The sequence below is a fragment of the Pollachius pollachius genome (genome assembly GCF_949987615.1).
Source record: "Pollachius pollachius genome assembly, chromosome: 12".
Lineage (NCBI taxonomy): Eukaryota > Metazoa > Chordata > Actinopteri > Gadiformes > Gadidae > Pollachius > Pollachius pollachius.
The window spans coordinates 9,840,269-9,863,109 of record NC_136945.1 but is presented as its reverse complement, the minus strand read 5'-3'; the positions used below and the strand labels follow the sequence as shown (position 1 = coordinate 9,863,109).

The 22,841-nt window shown below is 44.7% G+C and overlaps 1 protein-coding gene across 1 annotated transcript; it reads left to right on the top strand.

The window, feature by feature from the left end:
- Positions 1–8,412: 8,412 nt before the first annotated feature.
- Positions 8,413–18,498, top strand: inka2 (inka box actin regulator 2; the record flags this gene model as incomplete). Its single annotated transcript, XM_079747636.1, has 2 exons — positions 8,413–8,484; positions 17,206–18,498. 2 exons carry the CDS (start codon positions 8,413–8,415, stop codon positions 18,496–18,498), a joined length of 1,365 nt encoding a protein of 454 aa, XP_079603762.1.
- Positions 18,499–22,841: the final 4,343 nt, after the last annotated feature.

Genomic DNA, 22,841 nt, shown 5'->3' with positions numbered 1-22,841 from the left:
TTGATTTAGTCATTTGAGTTGTTTTCATGTTGTCTTACAGTATATTCATTTTAAAAATGTCAAAATATTATTCCATCAGCTGCTGTTAAAGCTCAGAATGTTTTGTGGTCTATCGGTTATGTTTATCTAAGGCTGAATACATCCAAAGTATTTTGCTAGATGCTTTCCCCTTTAAGGAATATGAGTGAGGAATATAACATTGAAAATGGTCTCTGAATCAAATAATTGAACGTTAAATTCGATCATTTGAATTGAACGTTATAATGATGGGTGGGTTTTAGCCTAAAACCCACTCATCATTTTAGAGTGGCCCAATCTAGAACCTTTAGGTTGTCGTAATCTATGGACTTAGTCTTTTTGAAATAGTTGTCCAATGGACTATGGGTATTCCCAATGTTTATTTGTCTTATTTTGTTAATCACAGTAATAATTATCTTTTGTAGGTTTTCTGAAAAATATACCATGTGATCTTTTGGGTAAGGCAGTTTTATTTTGTGCTTAAATTATATGCCGTGATTTTTTTTATAACAGTCCAATCAATAAGCCAAACAAGTATTTAGTTGGAAGATTATTTTCTCTCACTATCATGGCTGAACAATAAATAGGCCATACCATGTTTAATGCACTTCTCAAAAGTGCTCGTAAGGCTGGTCTTCTGGGGGTTTGTACGATGGACAGTAAGGCTTATCTCAGTCCAGTGGATTTTAGAGGGTCACTGTTTTTAAAGTCTTGGCAGTTGTGCTCTTGTTTGTTCCTTAGCTCTCTTTTGTTTCCTGGCTTCTCCGTCCGTCGTGCTGCTTATTTTCCATGTTTGTTGGTGTTGTTATCATTGGTTATCATTTCGATTTCACTCATGTCCCAACAACTATGATGTGATGAGAAATTAAAATGTGTCTCCAATTGATCTGCTCGTCCTCTTTTCTATCTCCTTAACAAGGTGGATACAGGGCCACTTCAGACCCACTGGGGTCCCTAACACACATCCTACTTGGGGTGAGGGGAACCTCCTGCCCTGAAACACTCAACATATAAACCTCTTTCTTAATTTTCATAAATTCTCAACTGAATAAAAAGGCTTCTGATGAGTGACCATATTAAGTCTGCAGTTGAAATTTGGATTTAATTTCAACATATAATATTACAAGCAAATGTGTTTGCACACTTTCACATAATTTGGTCATAACAAAAATGGTCAAAGAAATGGGCTAAACCTTCATCCCGCTCTAAAAAAATAATATGGTCCACCTGGTTGATTGAAATGCTGGATAGATTATTAATGTTGATAGTATTTTGTGTAGGGCTCAGTGGTCCGCACAATCCCCATTCACAGGTTTGTTTGGGGATTGAGCTGATGTCACACACACTGGGTGTGGATGACAATATTGGCTTTTGAACTCCTACTGTCCAGGGTTCATTTGAGGTGAGACAGACGTGAGAGTTTTCCTGTGTGATACTTTTATTTTATGTTGTTATTCCAACCATAAACTGTTGGTCAGAGACAAAAAATGACAAAGGTGTTAAGTTTTGATATGTTATGCAGAAATAAATAGGCAGAGACCTGCAGGCACCTGGAAGACAGACAGAATGCAGACCAACAGATAGATATAGGTAGATAGACAAAGAAAAACCTATCCTGAAGACTCTAATTACTAAATGGTTGGTTTTAGACTTATTTGTCGTGGTAGAAGTACCATTTAATTTAGTATGTACATTTTTCATTTGGCCAACTATTTTTAGAAATCTAGAAATGAATGCCTGTTTTATGAATGTCAATACTATCAATACCATAAACAGAACAAGAGACAACAAACATCCAAACATATTCTCTGTCAACCATGTTGATTCTAAATTCTGAACTATAGCCGTCTCTTTGAGTTTCAGCATCGCTAAACCGAGGGTTGTTCTTGACCACATACTGGATTCTGGAGTAAAAGTTGTTATGGTTACGTCCTGGTTAGCATGGCCAATCTTTGACATTGTAAATGGCGTGTGTCATTCACCACATGCTGGATTTTGGAGTAAAAGTTACTATTGTGAAGACTTTGTTAGAATCGCCAATCTTTGACATTGTAAATGGTGTGTTTGATTCACCGCTTGCTTCCTCCTGTGACAGGAGGGAGCGGAGAAGGTGAATGAGGTGCAGCACTTTGTGGAACTGCTGAAGTGATTGCTGCAGCGGTTTGCCAGCCTGCGCATTGCACCGCAGGAAGTGATGGTCTACCCCTTCAGCATCACTGCTCGCCATGGCAACGCTGAGCAGCACCGGACAGAAAGTCGCTGTGCAAAGATACGTTTAAATACACAATGATGGATGAAACACGTCATGGAAAGATTAGAAGCAGTTCAGCTTCTCATCATCACCAACACGTTTCGTCTCTTTGGTTACACAACAGAGATTGACAAAACAACTAAATCTATTAAAGTGTCCCTTTAATTAACAAGAGAATAGAGAATAGTTCATTCAGAAAAAACTGTCTAGAGAATAGTTCATTCAGAAAAACTCAAACTTTATTTTCTCAAGTGACTGCATTTCGCTTCCGTATTACATAAATGGACCATTAGTAGTTTGTAAATGGTAAAGTCCATTGGGTTGATTTGTATTGGGCTAACACTAACCTGAGTGTAAATAAACACATTTAACAATGTGCTTATTCCAAAACAAAGCAAGGTTTATTTCAGGCTGAGGCACAAACACTGCAAGACCATTTACACCTCAAAATGTCATAATTAATACACTTTTCATGTTGCAGAGTTTTTAAAACATGCATGCCTATTAGGATGACACCCTAAACATTCTCTTTAACTTAAAGGTCCCATGGAATGCTAATTTATGGATGCTTTAATATAGATATTAGGGGGCCCCTAACACAGTTTTTAAAGACGTTCCCGAAATTCAGCCGTGATGCAGGATTACAGCCACTACGAGCCAGTCGCACATTGAGCTTTCCCCAAGCGCACCGTTTCGGTGTCTGTAGCTTTAATGCAAATGAGGAGGAGAGAGGCGGGTCAAGGAGGAGGGTGGGGGTGTGGCCCTGAGCAGCTTGCGGCCACGGTACCATGCGCTCTGTTTACAGTGGATGTATCGCAATGGCGAGGCGCACACAGCCTTTGGCCGTGATCTGTAAATATTCTTAAACACTCCGGGTGCTCCGGCGGGAGTCCTGGATTTCTATATCTAAATAATATCATATTATACATAGATATCTATATCATATAATATATATTATCATGGCCAAAAGCTGTGTGGGCCTCCAGAAGATATTATAAATCTCAAACGACTGTGTCGGGTTCTCCGACGTCTCTGGTTCTTCCACGTCCACATCATTCTAAAGTAGACCTAACCACAACACACACACACACACACACACGTGGCGCTCGCACGGCCTTAGCTCATTGGCGGGCCAAATTCTCTGGGCTGGCAAGGATGCCTAGTGCTTGTTTTACAAAATTTCTAGCTACTGGGGGAGCATAGATAGGCTAGGGGAACTCATATTAATGTTAGAAAACCTCAGAAGTCCCATGCCATGGGATCTTTAAGGGTTCATTTAAACTTGTGCTTTATGTGGCTTGGCTGCAGCTAGATGGCAGTGTATGGATTTTTCAATTGTTTCATTGTAAATAAATATATCGCATTGTAACCGCAAGGTGGCAGCATTGATACATTGTATATTTTGCTACCGTCAACGGTTGAATGATGAGTCTTGATGATGGATGAGGGTGAGACAAATCAATATTTTTGTTTACACCATGCCAACTCACCCGACTTCTGTTTTGCATGTGTGTGTTTTTTTGTGCAGAGGGTGCATTGGCACAGCATGCAACTGGAAAGTTAACAGGCCAATGTCTCTTAATTTTAAAATATCATTTTGTAGGCTATGGTTGTGAGAATATATATAATGTATAGTTAAAACCCACAAAACGGATATCTGTATTTTATTTAAAATAATACATCCTGTGCGTGAGATGGACACATATTACATGAACAAAATAAAATATATGCATTATATTAATATATATATATATATTATTATTATTATTATTATTATTATTATTATTATTATTATTATTATTATTATTATATTCATAGAGCGATGGAACTTGACATCTCAAGCTACTCAACTGAACAGCGCAGAGGAATTCAAATTGATGTCCCTCGCTACCCAGCTTGAGGGTGCAGAGCGCTGGACTGGACATCTTGCGCATTCTAACTGCACAGCGCAGAGCGATCCAACTGGACATCTCGGGCAACTGGAAAGCGCGGAGCCGTGGGTCCAAATGTTTTCCAATAACTTGAAAAGTGTTGTTATTTGTCTACAAATGGCCAAAACTATAGCTACTGATCGAGGGCGCATTGAGAGTTTTAGTTGGGGCACATAGAGGGAACCAGTAGCCCTCATCAAGAGCAACCCAGCTCTAGATAAGGGCAAGTGTAGCCTTCCATACAGTTGCAATACAATGTGCTTCTCATAAATAAAAGCAAAAGGATAGTAGGAGATAGGCTACAAGGAAATAAAGGCGTTCAACCTTGAAACTGATCAAGTTTTGTTTGGTTCTGGACTGTTTTATATTGAATAAAAAAACCCTGCTGTGAAGTACTTTTAGATACCCAACGCAGTGCACATGAACGGTCGCTGTTGGGCTAACTCATAAGCGTGAGCGTCATCACTGACGAGGCGTCTCGTTATCACCAGGACCATCAGCGCGCCTTTATTGTGCACTCATAAGACTAATATGTGTAGTAGTCTGGGGTTGGGGGGAGGACCACTTCATTCATGTCCAATAATACTGGGGGGGATCGATGGTTGTGGACGCTCCAAGGGTGGAAGCCAACCTAGTGGGGGTTGTCTGTGTTGTTTAGGGTAAGGGGATGTAACGAGGTTCTTTGATAAGGGAATTGTGCATAAAGGTTAGAAAATGCCAGAGAGAACGAGGGAGAAGGGTGAGCGGAAGAGAGATTTTGCTTCACACATACACACAGACACACACACACACACACACACACACACACACACACACACAAACAGACACACACACACACACACACACACACACACACACACACACAAACACAGACACATACACACACACACACACACACACAAAAACACACACACACAAACACACACACACACACACACACACACACACACACGTGCAACCAAACAGCTGAGTTAGCAAAATAGTATAAACATCAAGGGAGAAGTATAGGAAGATTTGCAGAAGTTTGGCTGGATTAAATGCTGTGTGCAGCATTGCAGGCAAGCAGAACTCAACTGTCATTCTGTTAATCTCAAGGACAGAGGCTCCCGAAAAGCGGAGAGCAGAGTAAGCTAACCAGTAGCTAACTAGTGGCTCTAGCAAGCAGACCAGTAGCTGATCAACTTATGCCAGCCCCCTCTCTGGCTTGTCTCCACCTTTTGAGCATTCAACCAACCAGAATTTAGGAAAATTGTGGTTGGTTAATGGTTAATGAAAATGTTGGATTATTTTATTGTATAATTTGGGGAAAGGGGGGAGGATTTTGACACAAATTCTCAGCCCAAGGCTTTGAATGACTGTGCTAGATCAACTGAGAGGGGAGGGGGGGTAGTTTTAATATTTGGGTGGGCATTGGCCAACCTTGCACATGCCTACTTTGGGCCCTGCTGGGTGGTCACATCACATGTTCCCTCTGCGACCCTCTGTATTTTAGTATTTTATTGATTCAATTTTCTAATTTTCTAGTGTTTGTTAGATTCCACCGTTGGATATGACGTCCATAGCAACAGTCTGTTATTTATAGCAGAGTTCTGCTACACAGAAATAACATACCGCTGAATGTCATTATTGACTAATCAGAATCGAGGATTTAACAAAGCCTTGGATAATTTCTTGTAAACCACACCTTGTCACCCTTACCTGATCTAACCTGTCTCTAAAACACAGGAAGACAATACATCTATTGAAGGCCATTTCCTGTGGACAAAGTCTCAATAACAGTATTAGCCTCCCGTGACACAACACATTTCAAATTTAACGTAAAGCAGCCTCCCATTACAGCTTAGGTTTCAATGAGTACTTATGTCCTAGTAACAGTTGTTGTTCAAAACAATCACAATGTGGGCTGAGGTTGGGCAAGGGACTGTGACTGTTTGTGTTATGATACAGCATTAACTCACTACAACAGACCGTTAATACAAACTGAAGAACACTATAATACCTGCATTTCTAACAATCAGGGTTTTACTGCCTGTCCTTTCTGCTCAGTTGGCGTTTGAATTCCCTTTCTGGGATCTATTATTCTGTATAATTATCAAATTATTATTGACGATGAAGTTTAATCTAATTGATAAAATAATTGAATAACAAAATAGTAAGGGGTTGTGTCTGGGATGATAGATGGCTAACAGTTGCTGCTTTGGTCCATGGCTCCGTTCTGCTGTGTGGTCCAGACAGAGACACACTTCCTTAGCCCCCCTCAGCCGCTCTGACAGCTGAAGGGAAGTGAGCCCATGCATGGAGCTCGGCAGCTGCCCCCTAAGGTCACGCTTTGGGGCCACATCTCACCCCAAAGCCACTGGAATCCTCCCATTTACCAGTTTACCGGTTTACCACTGCAGGATGAGCACTGGCATTCATCCATCCAAACACGAAATGCACCGATCCATACACATTCATAAGCTCCAATTCATGCAAACTTCCACATTCACCTAGTCAAACAAGCATCCAGTCACCTAGTCATCCACACATCCACATTCACCTAGTCATCCACACATTCACATTCACCTAGTTTTCTAAACATCCACAGTCACCTTTTTATCCGCATTCACCTATGCACTCATCGACAGTCACCTATTCATACACACATCCACAGTCACCTCTCCATCCACACATCCACATTCACCTATTGATGCTCTCCCGCGCTCCCCTCCCTGCCTCTATCCCTCTGGCACTCTTTCCTTTTGTCTCTTGAAAGTAATGGCTTGGCTTTTGTTTATCTGATTCATACATTGGCTCTAAACAGTTGCATTTTCGCCCTTAATGTCTATGTCTCTCTGTCTGCAAACAATACTAGCCACAGAAAAGTGCTGCACACACGCAGGCAGACACAGACGCACACACCACACTCTCTCATACACCGGGGTGCATCAGCAACATCAGGTTCGTTTTTGACTCAAGCTGAATTTGTAGAGAGGCTTCATCTTCATCTTGTTACACAGTTAACCAACTTAAATTTCAATTTCAATTAGGGCATTTAGCAGACGCTTTTATCCAAAGTGACTTACGTCGGTTAATACACACACACCAACTTGATAGACAATTAAGGTGGATATAGTGGAAAAAAAAGACTATTGATAGACATTGTTTCCCATAGTTTCGAAATAAACCCTAGTCCTGTCCAATGGGCCTCTTCCTTCCTTTGCTGGCTAACTATTGCATCCGGGTCACAAAACAAAAGCCTCCAACTCAGGTGTTTCCTTTCTGGGCACAATGTGTTCTTGAATCTTATTATGGGTCCTGGTGGTTTAGATATAACTACTGGTGGCTAATTTCACGAGACGTCGACTGTATCAGACAAATCCCCTCTACGGCCAGGTAAAATTGCAGGTTTGATAGCACATTTATTAATATATATAGACTATGATGTTTTTCTTACTGTGTTGTTGTTCACTTAAAAATATAGAAATAACTATCCTCCTTAATGCCCACTTATAGCGTCGGCGCAAACCACGATATGCAATACAGCTTATAGCTGCAGATTTAATTTAGAATGAATTTGACAGGTCTATCAAGTATGCATTGCTTTTTGAAAATATTCCTACGGACTAATCCGGAGTCACATGATGTTGCTCCAGTCGAATGCTCAGGAAGGCAATTTCATAATCAAGCAGAAAACGAGTAAAAAAAAGTCGAAAGCAATATTTATTATGTTTATTCGCGGCGAATAAATATATGTATCTCCAGCTCTTCCTAGTTTGAACAAGGCAGAGGATATGGGGAAAGGCACGCTGATTGGTGGAGATCGGACGGGCAACGTAAGCGCTACTCTTGAATGAGAAAAGGGGAGAGAGAGAGAGAAAACAGGCTCACTGCAATAGGCTATATTATATTAAGGAGAGACCACTCAGAGAAGCGGACGGACTCAGGCCCCACTGTCTCATCGCATCTAATGGTACCTCCTTGGCATTTTCTGGAGTAAACAATTTGGAAGAGGCGACATCGCGTCAGTGTTCACTGCAGGATTCGCGTCTGGACAAAAACGCGCACATTCCAGAGCTGAATATGTTTTTCCAAATTGATTTCTCCATCCAATAATGATGATGTTTTTGTTTTCTGTATCATAGTTTTAAAGCTCAAAGATAAGTATTTTGAGCATGTTTGAAGAGCGATTAGATACGCGTTTTGATTGATTATTTTTTTAAACATCTGAAAATGGAACAACAGCTCTCCAAACCCGAACGCAAAAACATGGACGCGTGTCTGAGACGTCTGAAGCAAGAGCTGGTAGGTTTTCATGTTGTTTCTTATATTCCGATCGTATAATCAAATTTGTAGTGAGCTCTTTATTGTTTTTGCGACTGCCTTGTTTTTTTCCGGTAGGCTATTGATGCACATTTCCAAACAGACGCGCACAACGTGATCCAGAAACAATTCAAACCCATCCAATGTAGACATGCATGCAGGAGGGATATGTTGTGTTCCGTGTAAAATCTCAGGTTAAAGGGGAACATTCAATTGGTAAGAGTAGGCTGTGCTGTTGTAGAGATGTTTGTACTTCCATTACTCTATGTAGCAGAGTTGTGGCATGTGTACACTTGCCACCCTCCTCCCTCACATGTGGGGCAGATGTTAATTTATACTTAATGACCTTAAGACAATAATCTCCCAAAACAACAAATATGCCAATGCAAAACATGCAATATGCAATGTTTATTTTTTCTAAATACCTATTGGTGATCAAATGCTTAAATCCTTATAAAAGTACCACAATTTCTCTTTTTGAAAGTAAAACAATAAAGCATTGCACCAAAATCTTACAGCATCAATATTGCATCTTAGACTGTGTACACCCGATTTCAAATGGGTCTCAACTGCCACAGACTTCTGTTGGACTCCACTTCAAAGCAGACTGTGTGTTTCTCTTCCTGGCTACGGCGCCCACAGTAAAACAGCTAGCGCTAGCTTTGGCTGAATGACTGGCAACGCGATCAGCGCTGTGTCCCTCCATGCTACGCTCCAAATCAGCCAAGAGCAGGTCTGACAACTGCCACAGAGTGTGATGTGGTGCAGAAGAGCACATGCTAGAAGCAGCACTTGTTATGTTATACTTGGAGTTGCCATATCAGTTTGGAGGTAGAACAGTCAGAGTGTCAGCTGAGGTCTGGGGACCCAACAGGATGAACCCTTGCAAGCGGATGCAGAAGGGGATCAGACACTCTCCCCCTCTGATCACAACCATGTGGTACACAAGCTGCTGCCGTGTCTTCCTCCTATGAAGACCCAGGGAGGTCTCGGCCAAGGTCCACCTCACTTTTATTGTTCACTTGACTTATCTCCAGAGTTCACTCAAGAATACTCAACAGGCAGCCTCTGCAACAGAGAGTCTTCAAACATGAGCAGACATCAATGCATAGAGGATGATAACGTATTTTAATCATTTCTGAAATGTAATCATCCACCAAAAGTGGAAATGGACATTTCACTTTCAGCATTGGAGATGTTTGAGCCTGGCCTCACTGACATCAAAGAGGCCAGTAAAATGGGATATTCTAAGTGTTCCTTTAATCTGTTATGTGTAAAACATGATAAGCATTATAAACTGTACTGGGACATACATAATACAAGTACTACTGCTGCTATTACTACTACTATTATATTATAATCTTATGATAATGACCTTACCAAACAAAGTGGCAATGTGCTAAAAGAGGCAATTAAAACTGAACCCGTGGGAGCAGCGTTCTGCTTTCTGAACCTGTCAGCACTGAGTGTCGGGGGTCCGGAGGGTTCAGTCTGTGTGGGGTAGTAACAGGTCATGCTGAGCATTTGACCTCTGACCCGACCCAGTGTAAAAGAATCATTCTGTCAACATCTGAGCTGTGCTTCTGACACAGAATGACTACTCTTGACGAGATAGGCTTTCAGAATCTGCCATGTATTCTGTGTTTGATAAAAAATCGTCATAAGCATGTTTTTTTTGGCCTGAAATCTTGAATTTCAACGTCCAGTGGCCCTTATTACGACGCGCCGGAGGCAAATCTCTAGGGAATATCAGTGCCTCGACACAGTTTTCATCTTCATGATGAGTCACCATTCATACCACAAGAAAAGGGATTTGTCAAAAGGAACAGATAAGCCTTCTCTTCCCCGGCTGGGAAACTAAGGACCCCCAATACTCACACACATACACACACACACACACACACACACACACACACACACACACACACACACACACACACATACCCTTGAGATGTCGTGTGTGCATTCACTATTAACACTCAGGATCGTGTCCCTCCCAAAAAGTCGAAAACCATTGGATGTGGGAGCCGACGTGACTAATCCCACTGGCACGCGCTCTTTCTTCTTTTTGGGTACACCTGAACCCATTTCAAACGGAACCGTGACTCTGGAATCCAACACCCAGCACTGGGGTTGATGGGGTGGATGGGGCTTGGATGGAGGGATTATGAGTGGCATGGTGGGGGAAGGCGAGGCAACGTTGGAAAGGGCGACGTGTCTGACAGGTTTTGTGTGCGATACCGTACGTGCTGTTTTTATTCCTTAATATCTTCCGGGCTTATGGAAAAGAAAAGAAAAATGTTTTGGGAACAAAGCCCGTGGATCGGATTACAATGCACCTCGCCCGTTTTCATGCTTGCCTTTCAGAGTGCCATTCTGCAGCCCTTCCTTCCTCCGGGCTAAAATTGGCCCCGGCTCTTAATAGCGGCTATCAAGCACTGTGTTGTATGAAAATTGTGTCTGAGATAACCTTTTAAAGGTCAACATGTTAGTCCCCATTTAAACATGCATGACTCGTCCGGGACTCGTTTTGACATAAGTCTTGAGGAATCATGAACAGACATGTACTATTGTAATTTTGTTACGACATTCATCATGTCAGTCTATAATTAAACCAAATTGACTTGCAACTTTGGTGTCATCATAACCATGTTCATGTCATATAGTAGTAACAGTAGGTAGTATGTGAATGTATGTTCATTTTGTCTTTTTTTTTTTAAAACACAAGATTCCTCAGAGGCCATATTTGGCAGATTTACACATAAGTCTATCAAATGGAAACAACACATTTTTGCTAATGGCCAAGATGCCATAGTGGTACAAGATATATAGATATATAGAGACATAGAGGAAAACACAGGAAACAGAGTAATAAGTGGTTGATTAATTTCTCTTGAATACATCTCAGTATTGCTGTGGTGACAAGCAGCTCCGGGTCTGTGCTCTGCCGAGCCTTAAGGTTTACCAACGCCAACCGCACTCGGAGCCAATCTGTCTGTGTCATCACGTCAGGCTGTGACGAAGATGAGCGTGAGTCATGGTTGCATCCTGCCCATCACTGAACGTAATGTGCCAATGACGATGATATGGTCTCTGATCAAGGCTGCACTCATCCCCATCTGTGCTTCTCAGCGCAGCGTAGAATGTGCTCCGTTGAGGCAGCTAGCTATTAAGCCACCCCTGATCAGTGAATAACAGCCAGTGCTGGACAGCAGCCTATAATCATTATTAAGTTATGAACACGTCAAGTTATGAGGCGAGTCATTAAAATGATCAAGTCCTCATTCCACTAAAGCCCATGTTACTGGTGGGGCAACGCATTAAACAGGCGGTCACCTAACATGGACTCTGCATGTTAACATATCATCTGATTCTCAAGCGTGTGCGAGTGTTCAAGAAGCACATTATGACCCGCACTGCATCACTCACTGGGGTGATTGTGGGCCGGGGGCGCTCATTAAAGGCCTGTATGTATGGAGAGTTGTTGAGCAGGCCTTCCACAGTCATGTGTTGGTTGTTGTTGTCTCATTAGCCCCGTGTGCAGCGGTCCAGAGCCACAGAGACCCTCTATGTACCCCTGAGGACAGAGCCCCCTCCCCCCCTATTCCTGCCCTTGACCCTCACACAAACACACACACACGTACAGACCACCATTGATCGTGTCTTTTTTTATGATGGGCTGATGGGGGGTTAGTTATAGGCTGGCTGTTACCAACCGGCCGCTGCTGAACAGGAAGAGGTCTGATAACCTTGGCCCCTCTGCCCCATAGCAACACCCACCCTACACCCTACACCCTAACACACTGCTAATAAAACTGGGATCAACAACATGGCCTCGCTCCGAATTCCCTCATAAAGCAGGAGACTTGCTGGTTGTTTCAGGTCCTGCTCAACTGCCTTTTATAGGGTCAACCGTTTGAAACACATTGAAAGCATTGCTTTCTCATAGTAAACCATCCTTTTCCCCATCTTTAACTGTTGTTTAAGCTCTGGCGTTTAAAGCCTGTGTTGCTAAAGCATGGTACTCAAGACAAAAAGGCTGATTCTAACCACAACAGACACAATGTAAAATATTGACTGTATTATGTATTGATATGATTGTAAAATGGGTACAAACGCTCACATTTTCATTTAGTGTTTCTACAAGGTTTGACGAAACAGAGGAGTGACACCACCAATGAGCGGTGTGCTTTATCTTGCTAATGAGTCTGGTTCCAACACTGATGAAGGTCTGCCAGCTTTTGTTCCCAAATGTTGCCGCTTTCAGTGTATAATTGCCAATTATATCTGTCCTGTTGCCATTGCCACATCAGTTAGTTTAAGCAAGGGCCATCTGAGGGGTCCTCTATATAAATAACATTATTCAATCTCTTTCTTACATCAAAAGTGTATTTGCTTGGCCTAATGAGCCACCTCCATAAAATAGATTGCTTGGTGTTTGATTTGCTGAGGCCAGAAAATACCACAAGAAGGAAAGAGTCTCTAATGCCTATTGCAAGATGGAGAGTTAGTCAATGTTTTCCTTACAGCGGTTCCCAACGATGGAAGCAGTTTTTTCAAGGGTTTCCCTGTTTTAAACCAGGCCAGAGTGACATGTGTTTTTCCCTCATTTACCCTGAGTAAGACCTCCAGGGGCTTTGCTGTGGACTGTCACAGCTGTATCCTGCTCTTAATTAGGCCTGAGCTTGATGCACAGCGACTGAGAATGCAGAACCCCAAACTCTGTGGTAAACTGTACCAACATCTGGGCCTAAACTCGGATCTGCCTTGGGGAAGTCAAGTTTCATGTACAACGTTGTCGTTGCAGTATCTAGCTGCCACAGGGGAACATTTAAAGGTTGGTCGATTTAGGTGACACAGTTTGCCTTGAGCTGGCAATGAGTATACAAGTTAATTATAAAGAATTTAAGAGTACATTCTTCAAATAGCTTTTGGCTTTACAATTTCCTTTTTTTGTCCTTTAGATTATGCTTTTATCCAACATGACTCGAGGAGATGAGTTTAGTAGGTGGGGTCAGGTATCGAGGACTGTGGACTTTGGGATTCAAACCCCAAAGCCTTTATGTCGCTGGGAAACACAAAAAACTCCTGCTAACCCACTCATTTGCTCTCTAGTGAATTGAGTGTTTCACAAAGCACTCAATTAATTATGAATCTTGCGTGTGAGACGGAGGGGAAGGACTCACAGTGTGCTCTTAGTAACCCAATGGCTTGCTGCGGTCTTACAGGGACAATGGAGAAGTGGCGTGTGGAAGTGGAGCGCTGGTGTTCCAGTCAGCAGGCACACACAGGTTTCGCCTGGTTTATGCATGTGAACCCCAGGAACCTTTCTCAGATTAGATTTCACTTAACAAATATGAAAAATGTGCATTGCCTTTTTCTAGCTACCTTAAGTATCGCCGGTATCTCAAATATCTGTATCAACACCACAACAAACACTTCATAAACCAAGAACGAGACAAGTCAAAAGATGCCAAAAATGCTAACATAACCCAACCACACCCGGCGCAGTATCATCCACTCATTGAACTTTGATGTGGCTGCACGGTTAAGTTAAGCAGGCAAAGGTAAACCATAATCATGCCCTCTCTGCCAGGGTACAGCCAATTATACATAATGAAGGCAGCAGTATGTGTAAGGCACCCCAGACATGAGCGAACCTGATGGGGCTAATTACACACACCTCCACAGCCACTTTTAGGAGAGCTATGGCAAGGGGAACAAAGAGGCGCTTTCGTTTCTAGCGCATGCACTGATAGGCTCATTAGGAGATCTGAAGGGCTGTCAGTGATGCTTCACTGAACCTATACCTTTCCATATGGACCAGCGAGGGCTAAAACGCAATGCACACATCACACAATGGATAACAGCCTGACACTTGTACACTCACGCAACTGGTGCGATTTTAAATATTGATGTATTTCTTAAGAAAGCTTTAGCTTTACCTTTATACCGAGTCATGGTATCGAAGTATTTGATGTTAATATTCCACCTGTTTTTTATTTTTCTTGTGTCTCAGACGAACTCCATAATATCATATTTCTGAACCCTCATATTTTTAATACCACGAATATGTCTTTGCTACTGTAGACACAACAATATTTGGTAGGGGGTTTTCATTTTGAAAGAATTCAATACAAACCAAATACTCCACTGTATGAAGGGAGGGGGGGGGCAGGGATCGCTTCTCACAGCTCTTAGAGAGCTGTGTTCTTTAGAGATACTCTGTCAATCACATTTGTCTTAGAGATATTGTTCCCACTAGGGATTTACCCCCCCCCCCCCTTCCCACACAGACACAACTACAGCACATTCACTATCACTGCCGGGTGTTATTACACCAAATAACCCCTCTAAAGCCTCCCTCTCCCTCTCTCCCTCCCTCCCTCCCTCCCTCCATCTTCTCCCTTTCTTTTCCTCCTCCCATGTGTTCTTATGGTTTCATCTATAATTAAGTCCATCAACAATCCAATCTATGGTGGACATCTCAACATATGGCTGCATGATTCATATGTCCCCCACCCACCCCCCTTCTTAGCCCCTTACCCCGGATCCTCTCCAATCCGTCTGGCTATACCCCCACCATCCCCCCTCCCTCCCAAAGCACGGCTGTTGGCTGTTGGCTTGACTCTCACCATCACCCCCTCTGCCACCTTCCCCGTTACTCCACTCTTCCTCCCACATTGTCCTTCACATTTCCGCCTGAGTGACCCCCCGAACCCCACTGTTTGGGATTATACAGTCTAGACGGCCAGTGCTGATTGGCTGTCGAGTACTCTGGGGTCCCCCCCACCCCTCCACATTGGAGGGAGGGACATAAAAAGAGACAGTAGGATCTGTCTGAAAGGTGAAAGGACAGGGATTGGGGTACAGTGAAAACCAAAACATTGACAATAGAGGATCAGACGGGGACTATATACTCACACTACTCTCTGCATTATTTTGACACGTTTACGCAAGGTAAGGTTATTTACATTCAGATCATTTTGATAACCGACAATCCGGATGGGATTTTAACAGGATCGGAGCTGTGGTAATGAGTCTTTAGGAAGTTGTCATGGGGCTTGACACTGCCCTCAGATTTGTGTCATTTCGACAGGACTGAAATGACTTGATGCTTGGTGTTGACAATCCGATCAGCGTAGGCGTTTGACACTTTGGATGCAGTGACTCAGATGTTGTTTAAAAATTGGCATCATCCTTGTAATCTTAACTTGCCATTTTTGCTTCAATATCTAAATCGCCTTAACCTTGTTTGGCTTCACCGGTTGAACAAATAATCCAGCGCCTACATTCAGACATTCTCCTGCTTGGTTGCACTTTTCATCTTCCCACAGATGTTTTTTCTGCTCTCGGCCCAGATAACCTCATGAGGCACGGTTTGAATACCATTTGTTTTTTTAAAGCGGTAAACGTCTTCCTATCTAATAAAATAATCGCCTACAGGGATTTCGTTTAACAAGTTAAGACACAGGTCAGAGCGTTGCCTCTGGGCCTCTTCCTGTCAGCCTCCAGGAGGAAACGGTTGGCTCAGGGGTCACATGACCAGATCCCAGCCAATCCCCAGAGAGACACGAATGTTGGAGGAGTAGGTGTAGGAGGAGGAGAAGATGAATTAAAGAAAAGTGCAGGAGCGAGATAAGCAAGGGAAAGTGTAATCGCTGAAAAAAATAGCTGGGAGGAAAGATAGAGAGAGAGTGAGTAAATGAGTGAGCAGCAATGTGAGACACACAAAAAATATGTTTATAGATAAGGGTTAAAGATAAGGCAAAATTAAAAGGGAGTTCCATAGAGGGAGATGGAAGCGTTCATACATGGTCTGACCTACAGCTGCCACAGACTTGGATCCTCTCACATCTTAGGGGCAACATATGGGGGGCCTGGCCTGGCCTGGCCTGTCATTCAAAACTAGGTCACATGACATGTAATTAAACCCAATCGTGTCGTGGCCTGGAAAGCACAAAAGATGTCAAAGCAGATTCAGTGTTGGCTTTCAGAGGGGAGACGAGGCTCACTGCTTACTCAGTCAGTCCGCTAATGGTGAAACCCTACCCCCCCCCCCCCACACACACACACACACACACACACACACACACACACACACACACACACACACACACACACACACACTTCCTTTTGCCTTCCTTTCCTTTTTTTTTGCATTGATACATTGATTCATTCATTGGAAGTCTTTGGTCTTTGATACAGCAAGTCACTCTTGTGTAATTGGATTTGTCCCAGAGCCAAAATTCAAGGTAGAGGGAGAGGGAGAGAGAGAGAGAGAGAGAGAGAGAGAGAGAGAGAGAGAGAGAGAGAGAGAGAGGGAGAGGGGGAGAGAGAGAGAGAGAGAGAGAGAGAGAGAGAGAGAGGAGAGAGAGAGAGAGAGAGAGAGAGGGAGAGAGAGAGAGAGAGAGAGAGAGAGAGAGGGGGAAAGAATAAGGGTGACAGGGAGAGAGAGAGAGAGAGATTGTCAAGTGTGACGGATTAGATAGGACTTCAGATTCGGAGCCGTGCTCTTCTTTTCAATCAAAACTAATATAAAATGTCCCTCTGTTTTATCTCACATCTCTCTCCCTATTTCTCCTCTTTTTTTTCCATATCTTCTCATCACACTTATCCCTCAACCTGAGATTTAAACCTCTTCTTTCCTCTTTATTCCCATTGTGTCTCCTTTCTGCTGACTCTTTGATCTTGTCCCTGCAGGTGTCCATGAAAGAAGCGGGAGATGGCCTCCACGCTCAGATGAACTCCATGATGGGCGCCCTCCAGGAACTCAAGCTCCTCCAGGTCCAGACCGCGTTAGAAAGCCTCGACATTTCAGGACGGCCCATTAACCGAGGCCCCCCGCCACCCACGTCCGCCCCTCCCGTCGCACCGCCAGCAGCCCAACCCCCCGTGGGTGAGAACCCCGCAGTCCCTTGTCAAAGCCCAACTCCGCCTGAGGAGGTCAGTCTTTTCCCCTGCGTGGGCCTCGTGCTGAGTCCCAGGCCGTCGCTCGACAGCCGAGTCAGCAGCAGCAGCCAGGGCAACGACACGGGGAGCCGGCCCCGTCAGCGGAGCTCCATCTCCTCCAGCTCCAGCCTGGGGAGCAGCAGCAGCGAGGGCACCGAGAGCCCCCAGAGGAGCCAAAGAAGCGAGCCCGAGGCGGTTCCCAGGAGGTGGTCGGGGTACACAGCCCCTCAGGTGGACTTCTGCGGCCCCACGGTGGGCAACCCTCCGCCGGAGCCCACCCCCCACCCGTCGGCCCCCCGGCGCTCCCAGGCGCTGGACCTACCCAGCATCCTCTACAGCCTGTCCCGGGAGGGGCCCTCACTGGACAGCGACTACTCCCAGGACAGCATGGACGACTCCAGCGACTGGACCTCCTCGCTCATGAGCCAGCGGCGCAACCGGCAGCCCCTGGTGCTGGGGGACAACGTCTTCGCCGACCTGGTGGGCAACTGGCTGGACCTGCCCGAGCTGGAGAGGGGCGAGGAAGAGGCGGCGGAGGAGGAGCTGGAGGAGACGAGGAAGAGGAGGGGCGAGAGGATCACGGACCAGTGGCCGGACCGGCCCGACAGCCCGGCCCACCCGCTCCGCCTCAGCAAGTCCCAGGAGATCTCCAAGAAGTTCTCGCTGACCACCAACATCTTCAAGAAGTTCCTGCGCAGCGTGCGGCCCGACCGGGACAAGCTGCTCAAGGAGAGGCCCGGCTGGGTGGCCCCGGAGCACCCGGAGGGAGACCTCTCCAAGAGGCCCAAGAAGGCGGCTCCCAAGAGCAGCGCCAGGGGGAGCTTCTACCTGCCCTTCTGGGCCGCGGGACAGCAGCAGCAGGGCAAAGGCAGGCCTGGCCTCCAGGGGTCCGGCCTGGAGAAGGGTCAGTGCCAGCCTCGACAGCAGCTCCACCAACAGCACCCCCCGACCTTCTCGGGGATTTACTTGGACCGGAAAACGGCAGAGGGCCGGTTGGAGAGGACGCAGCCCCTGTTTGACCACAACACAGCTGTGTGGGTCTGAGCGCGGTCCCAGAACAGGAGCCGTGTGGCCACCAGACTGGCAACAGCTGCTGCTGCCGCGAGGACACGGCTGCAGAAGAAGCAGAGACACTGACCCACATACGGACACTTTTTCCTGAACTTGACACCCACACACAAACAGACACACACATTTCCAGTTTTGTCTGACAATCCTAAAACTCAAACCTCAATGTTGGTGGTGTGTGCATGCATGCATGCGTGCGTGTATGTGTGCGTGTGCGTGTGTGTGTGTGTGTGTGTGTGTGTGTGTGTGTGTGTGCATGCGTCTGTCTAAAAGAGATAGCAAATGAACAAAATACAATAATACAGGATGGAGATTATTGTTATCATTCATCCTCACGCCTCTGCATGCATGATTTACTTTCCTACAGCTAGTTCAAAAACACAACATCTGACTCCCATATCAGAATGTCTGCAGAGGCAATCGGCACTGCGCTTCATCATGATAAAGCCTTTTGACATTTGTGCATCCACTTCAGAAACCGTGACATTTCTCACATCTACCCGATATCTTTTTATCTCCTCCTTGATTCATCTCATATCAATGAGTGCAGCAAAAAAGCAACAATTCCTTGAGCTGCATGAACTTTTTTTTTTATTATAAACTCAATGTATCTTTTATCTAAAACACAGTCAATAAATTGAGGTGTTCCCCCCCTCCAGCACCCCATGGGGGGAAGAGAGGTTTAGGGACCGTGGTTTGTAAACAGGTCCCACCCATAGCCATTTCATGTTCCATTCACTAGGCTCAGGGAATGGATGGAAGCCAGCACAACACAGGACACTGCCATAAGTACACACACACACACACACACACACACACACACACACACACACACACACACACACACGGGACAACTGACACTCCCTGTTGATCTTGCCTGGATCATCGCATGTTACTGGCTTGAGTCAGAACATGTTGTGCCCGCGCGACAGGCCAGAACCCCTCGGTCAATCTCCAGACATGGCACACCGTGCGTCAACGGTCAGTCCCGGCAGGGGCAGGGGTGTATTATAAAAAGAGAAGGGTGGGGGAGGCGGGGGAGGGGGTGTTATGATGGGACAGATGAGACAGGGGCACCAAAGTCATTGAAAGGGAGAGAGACATGCTGACTGTACGACGGCCATCTGCTGCACGCTCATTATGTGGAGCTCAACACCCAGACTCTCCAAGGAGACGCACTACAGGTCCGAGGTGCCTGTTGAGCTCAACGTTTCTGGGAGGGGAAAGTAACGTACTATGCTCAAGATGTTGCTTATTTGCATACTCACACACACACACACACACACACACAGTAATGGCAGTATACCAGGGCCCAACAGTATTGTAAATCTTCGCCTCCAGGCAGTTGGCCCAGGCAGGTAACCAGCTATTCGTGTTTTCTGAGATGTACAGAACATTGTGCACTTACGGTGTCTGCCATTTACCCCACAGAGCAGCAATAAGACACTCGATCTTTACGGATTGCATGATTCCAGAGTAAACGTTGTTGTTTTTTTCTCCATATGACACAAATAAAACATCACATGACAGTAACACAAGAGTAACGTACACAGTACAGTTCAGTACAGTAAGCCATTCACCACACGACTTGTATCTAAACAGTGATTTTATTAGTCAACCTCTTGATTTTGTTATATCATAATGAATACAATGTTTACCTTCAATCTTCTTCGGTGTAACTTCTCTTCCTTTTTAAACACAGATATCAGGTTCTGGAAGACGTGACGAATAACGACAAATCCCTCACAAATTCCCTCAGGGTAACCGATGATAATGCCTCATTGAACAAGCCATTAGCCTAGCATCTAGTGGACCACAGTTTCGCAGTGACAATCTTAATTCCCATTACGTTTATTAGAATCACTTACATATTATGTCCAAAAACAACCCTTTGTACAAACAGGACTTTGGTCATCCTGGGAGCATCTTTTCAATTGTCTTGGCCAGCCATTCCATATGGTGTTGGTCACCGTATTCAGGTCAACCAACCTCCTAACTAATCCCAAATTGGAAGTTTGTTTAAGGAGGACGCAGACACAAGAGACTTCTTAAGGCGCGAGGCACCGTCTGAGAGGTCAATCTATCACAGTGTTTTGTATAAAAATGTATGTAATTAATAATAATAGTGATTTCCATTGGGGTTCTGTGAGCCCCTACATGTTGTTGATTCTGTGTTACATACACGCTGTAAAACTGTCACTGACTCTTTGTAAATTAAATCTGTTTTCAGAATATCACTCTCCTTGTTTCATTGGTATTGTGTTATTCTTCTAAACATATAAATCATTTATAAAACCATATTGCGTCTTCTGTGTGAACAAAAAAGAGCCCCATTCTGGGGCTAGTAGTAGTGCTACCACTGTGAAGTGTTGTACAGGTATGATTCGTATAGTGTAATATAGTATTGCATAGTGCTACAAAATACTTGATATATATATACACTAGTAGTGGATCCATTACTCTTTTGTGCATTGTTAATCTCACGACAATACAGAAGCAAAGAGCTTTCGCTAAGAGAGATAAAGCTTTGACCCATGAGGTCAACTTTATACTTTCAGCCAGAGCCCGTAGGGTGGCATGACTGTCCTTCTCTCTTCCCCATTCTTAATATAGCAGAGTGCTGCTCCATGAGTTGGATTTAGGGCAGGCAGAGGAGCAATCTGTGGCCTTTGCATCCACCGCCGACCAGAATGGCTCTATATTCGTATCAAGGCCCCATTTATGCCTGTTGAATAAATAAAGAGACATAGAGAGAACACTTAGGGCCCTGTCGTCCTCCATGTTATCACAAGCACTTTATGACACAAATATTTCTCGGAGGCTCGTAAGATGAGTGACTTTGGAAAAAAATGCATGTGGCCGCAGAGATTATGACTTCATCCTTGCCTTTTTTCTTGCTCGTCTCCTCCTCGCCCTTGCCTTGGGCGCTTATGATGCTGTGGATATAGAAGAGCCTCGTCTTTAATCTGTCCCAATTACAAGTGACGTGAGACATGAGTCTGCTGCTGCTGTCATGTTTGTTTGTTGCTTGCGTTTTGATCATGCATGCAACTGCCTGGTGACTCTTAATTATTCCATCAGAGGCTAACATTGACCTGATTCAGATTTGTTTGATGCCACACAGTTTCAGGGTCTGCATACTGTTGCCAAGGACTGATCGTATTACCCATAGTTCATCAGGTACCAAACCAGTTTGACTTATTTTCACCAAGCATCGACATTTGTGTGAAGGAACATGTCAGAACCATACATTATATCCATGAAACTAGTCAGAGAGCATTCTGGTGTGTGTGTGTGTGTGTGTGTGTGTGTGTGTCTGTGTGTGTGTGTGTCTGTGTGTGTGTGTGTCTGTGTGTGTGTGTGTGTGTGTGTATATGTGTGTGTGTGTGTGTGTGTCTGTGTGTGTGTGTGTCTGTGTGTGTGTGTGTGTGTGTGTGTGTGTGTGTGTGTTTGTGTGTGAGGGATAGCAGCTGCAACAGTAGTCCGGTTCTCCCGGCTCAGCTTCCCCTGGGATCCCTACAGTAGAAGCCGGCTGCCCCACCCCCCACCCACCCCACCCACCCCCCACCCCCCACCCCCCACCCACCCCCCACCCCCCACCCCCCACACAAACCCCCACCCACCCCACCCTCCCCTCTGTTCCCACCCTTTCCCACTCTAGTCACTGCACAGACAGCTGTCCATCTCTCAGGGACCAAACAATCCTCATCAAAACTATATAATATTATATATGTATATATATATATATAATATAATATTCACTATAATATTCACAATATTACTTCAAAAGTCCCTGAACCCAGAACGGTTCAGACCATGAAGAGCTTGACTTCAGGCCATCATTAAGGTACTGCTCGCTCGACAAACCTCAGTTTTCTTTCCTACTGGTTGTGGTCGTATGGGAATCAATTGGTGATGAGGTGAAAAGTGAAGGCAGTTGGAGAGTGGGAATGCGTACATGCTTACAATAATAGGTGTTTGTACCTCTGCAGCACGCTTCCTTGTAACCCAAGCAGACATCGTCGGAGGAACAGTCTCCATGTCTCTCAGCAGCGCTTCAGCTGTTTAGGCCCACAGCACTGGCATGGCCCGCAGGAATGTGCCCACGTTTCGCTTTTTATAATCGGCAGCGACCAAAGCGATCCAAAGGCGTCAATCAGTGTGGCTTTCCAGAGGGGTTCCCACAAGAAACACGAGAGACACACACACACACACACACACACACACACACACACACACACACACACAAACACACACACACACACACACACACATACACACACACACACACACCCACACACACAACCACACACAAACAC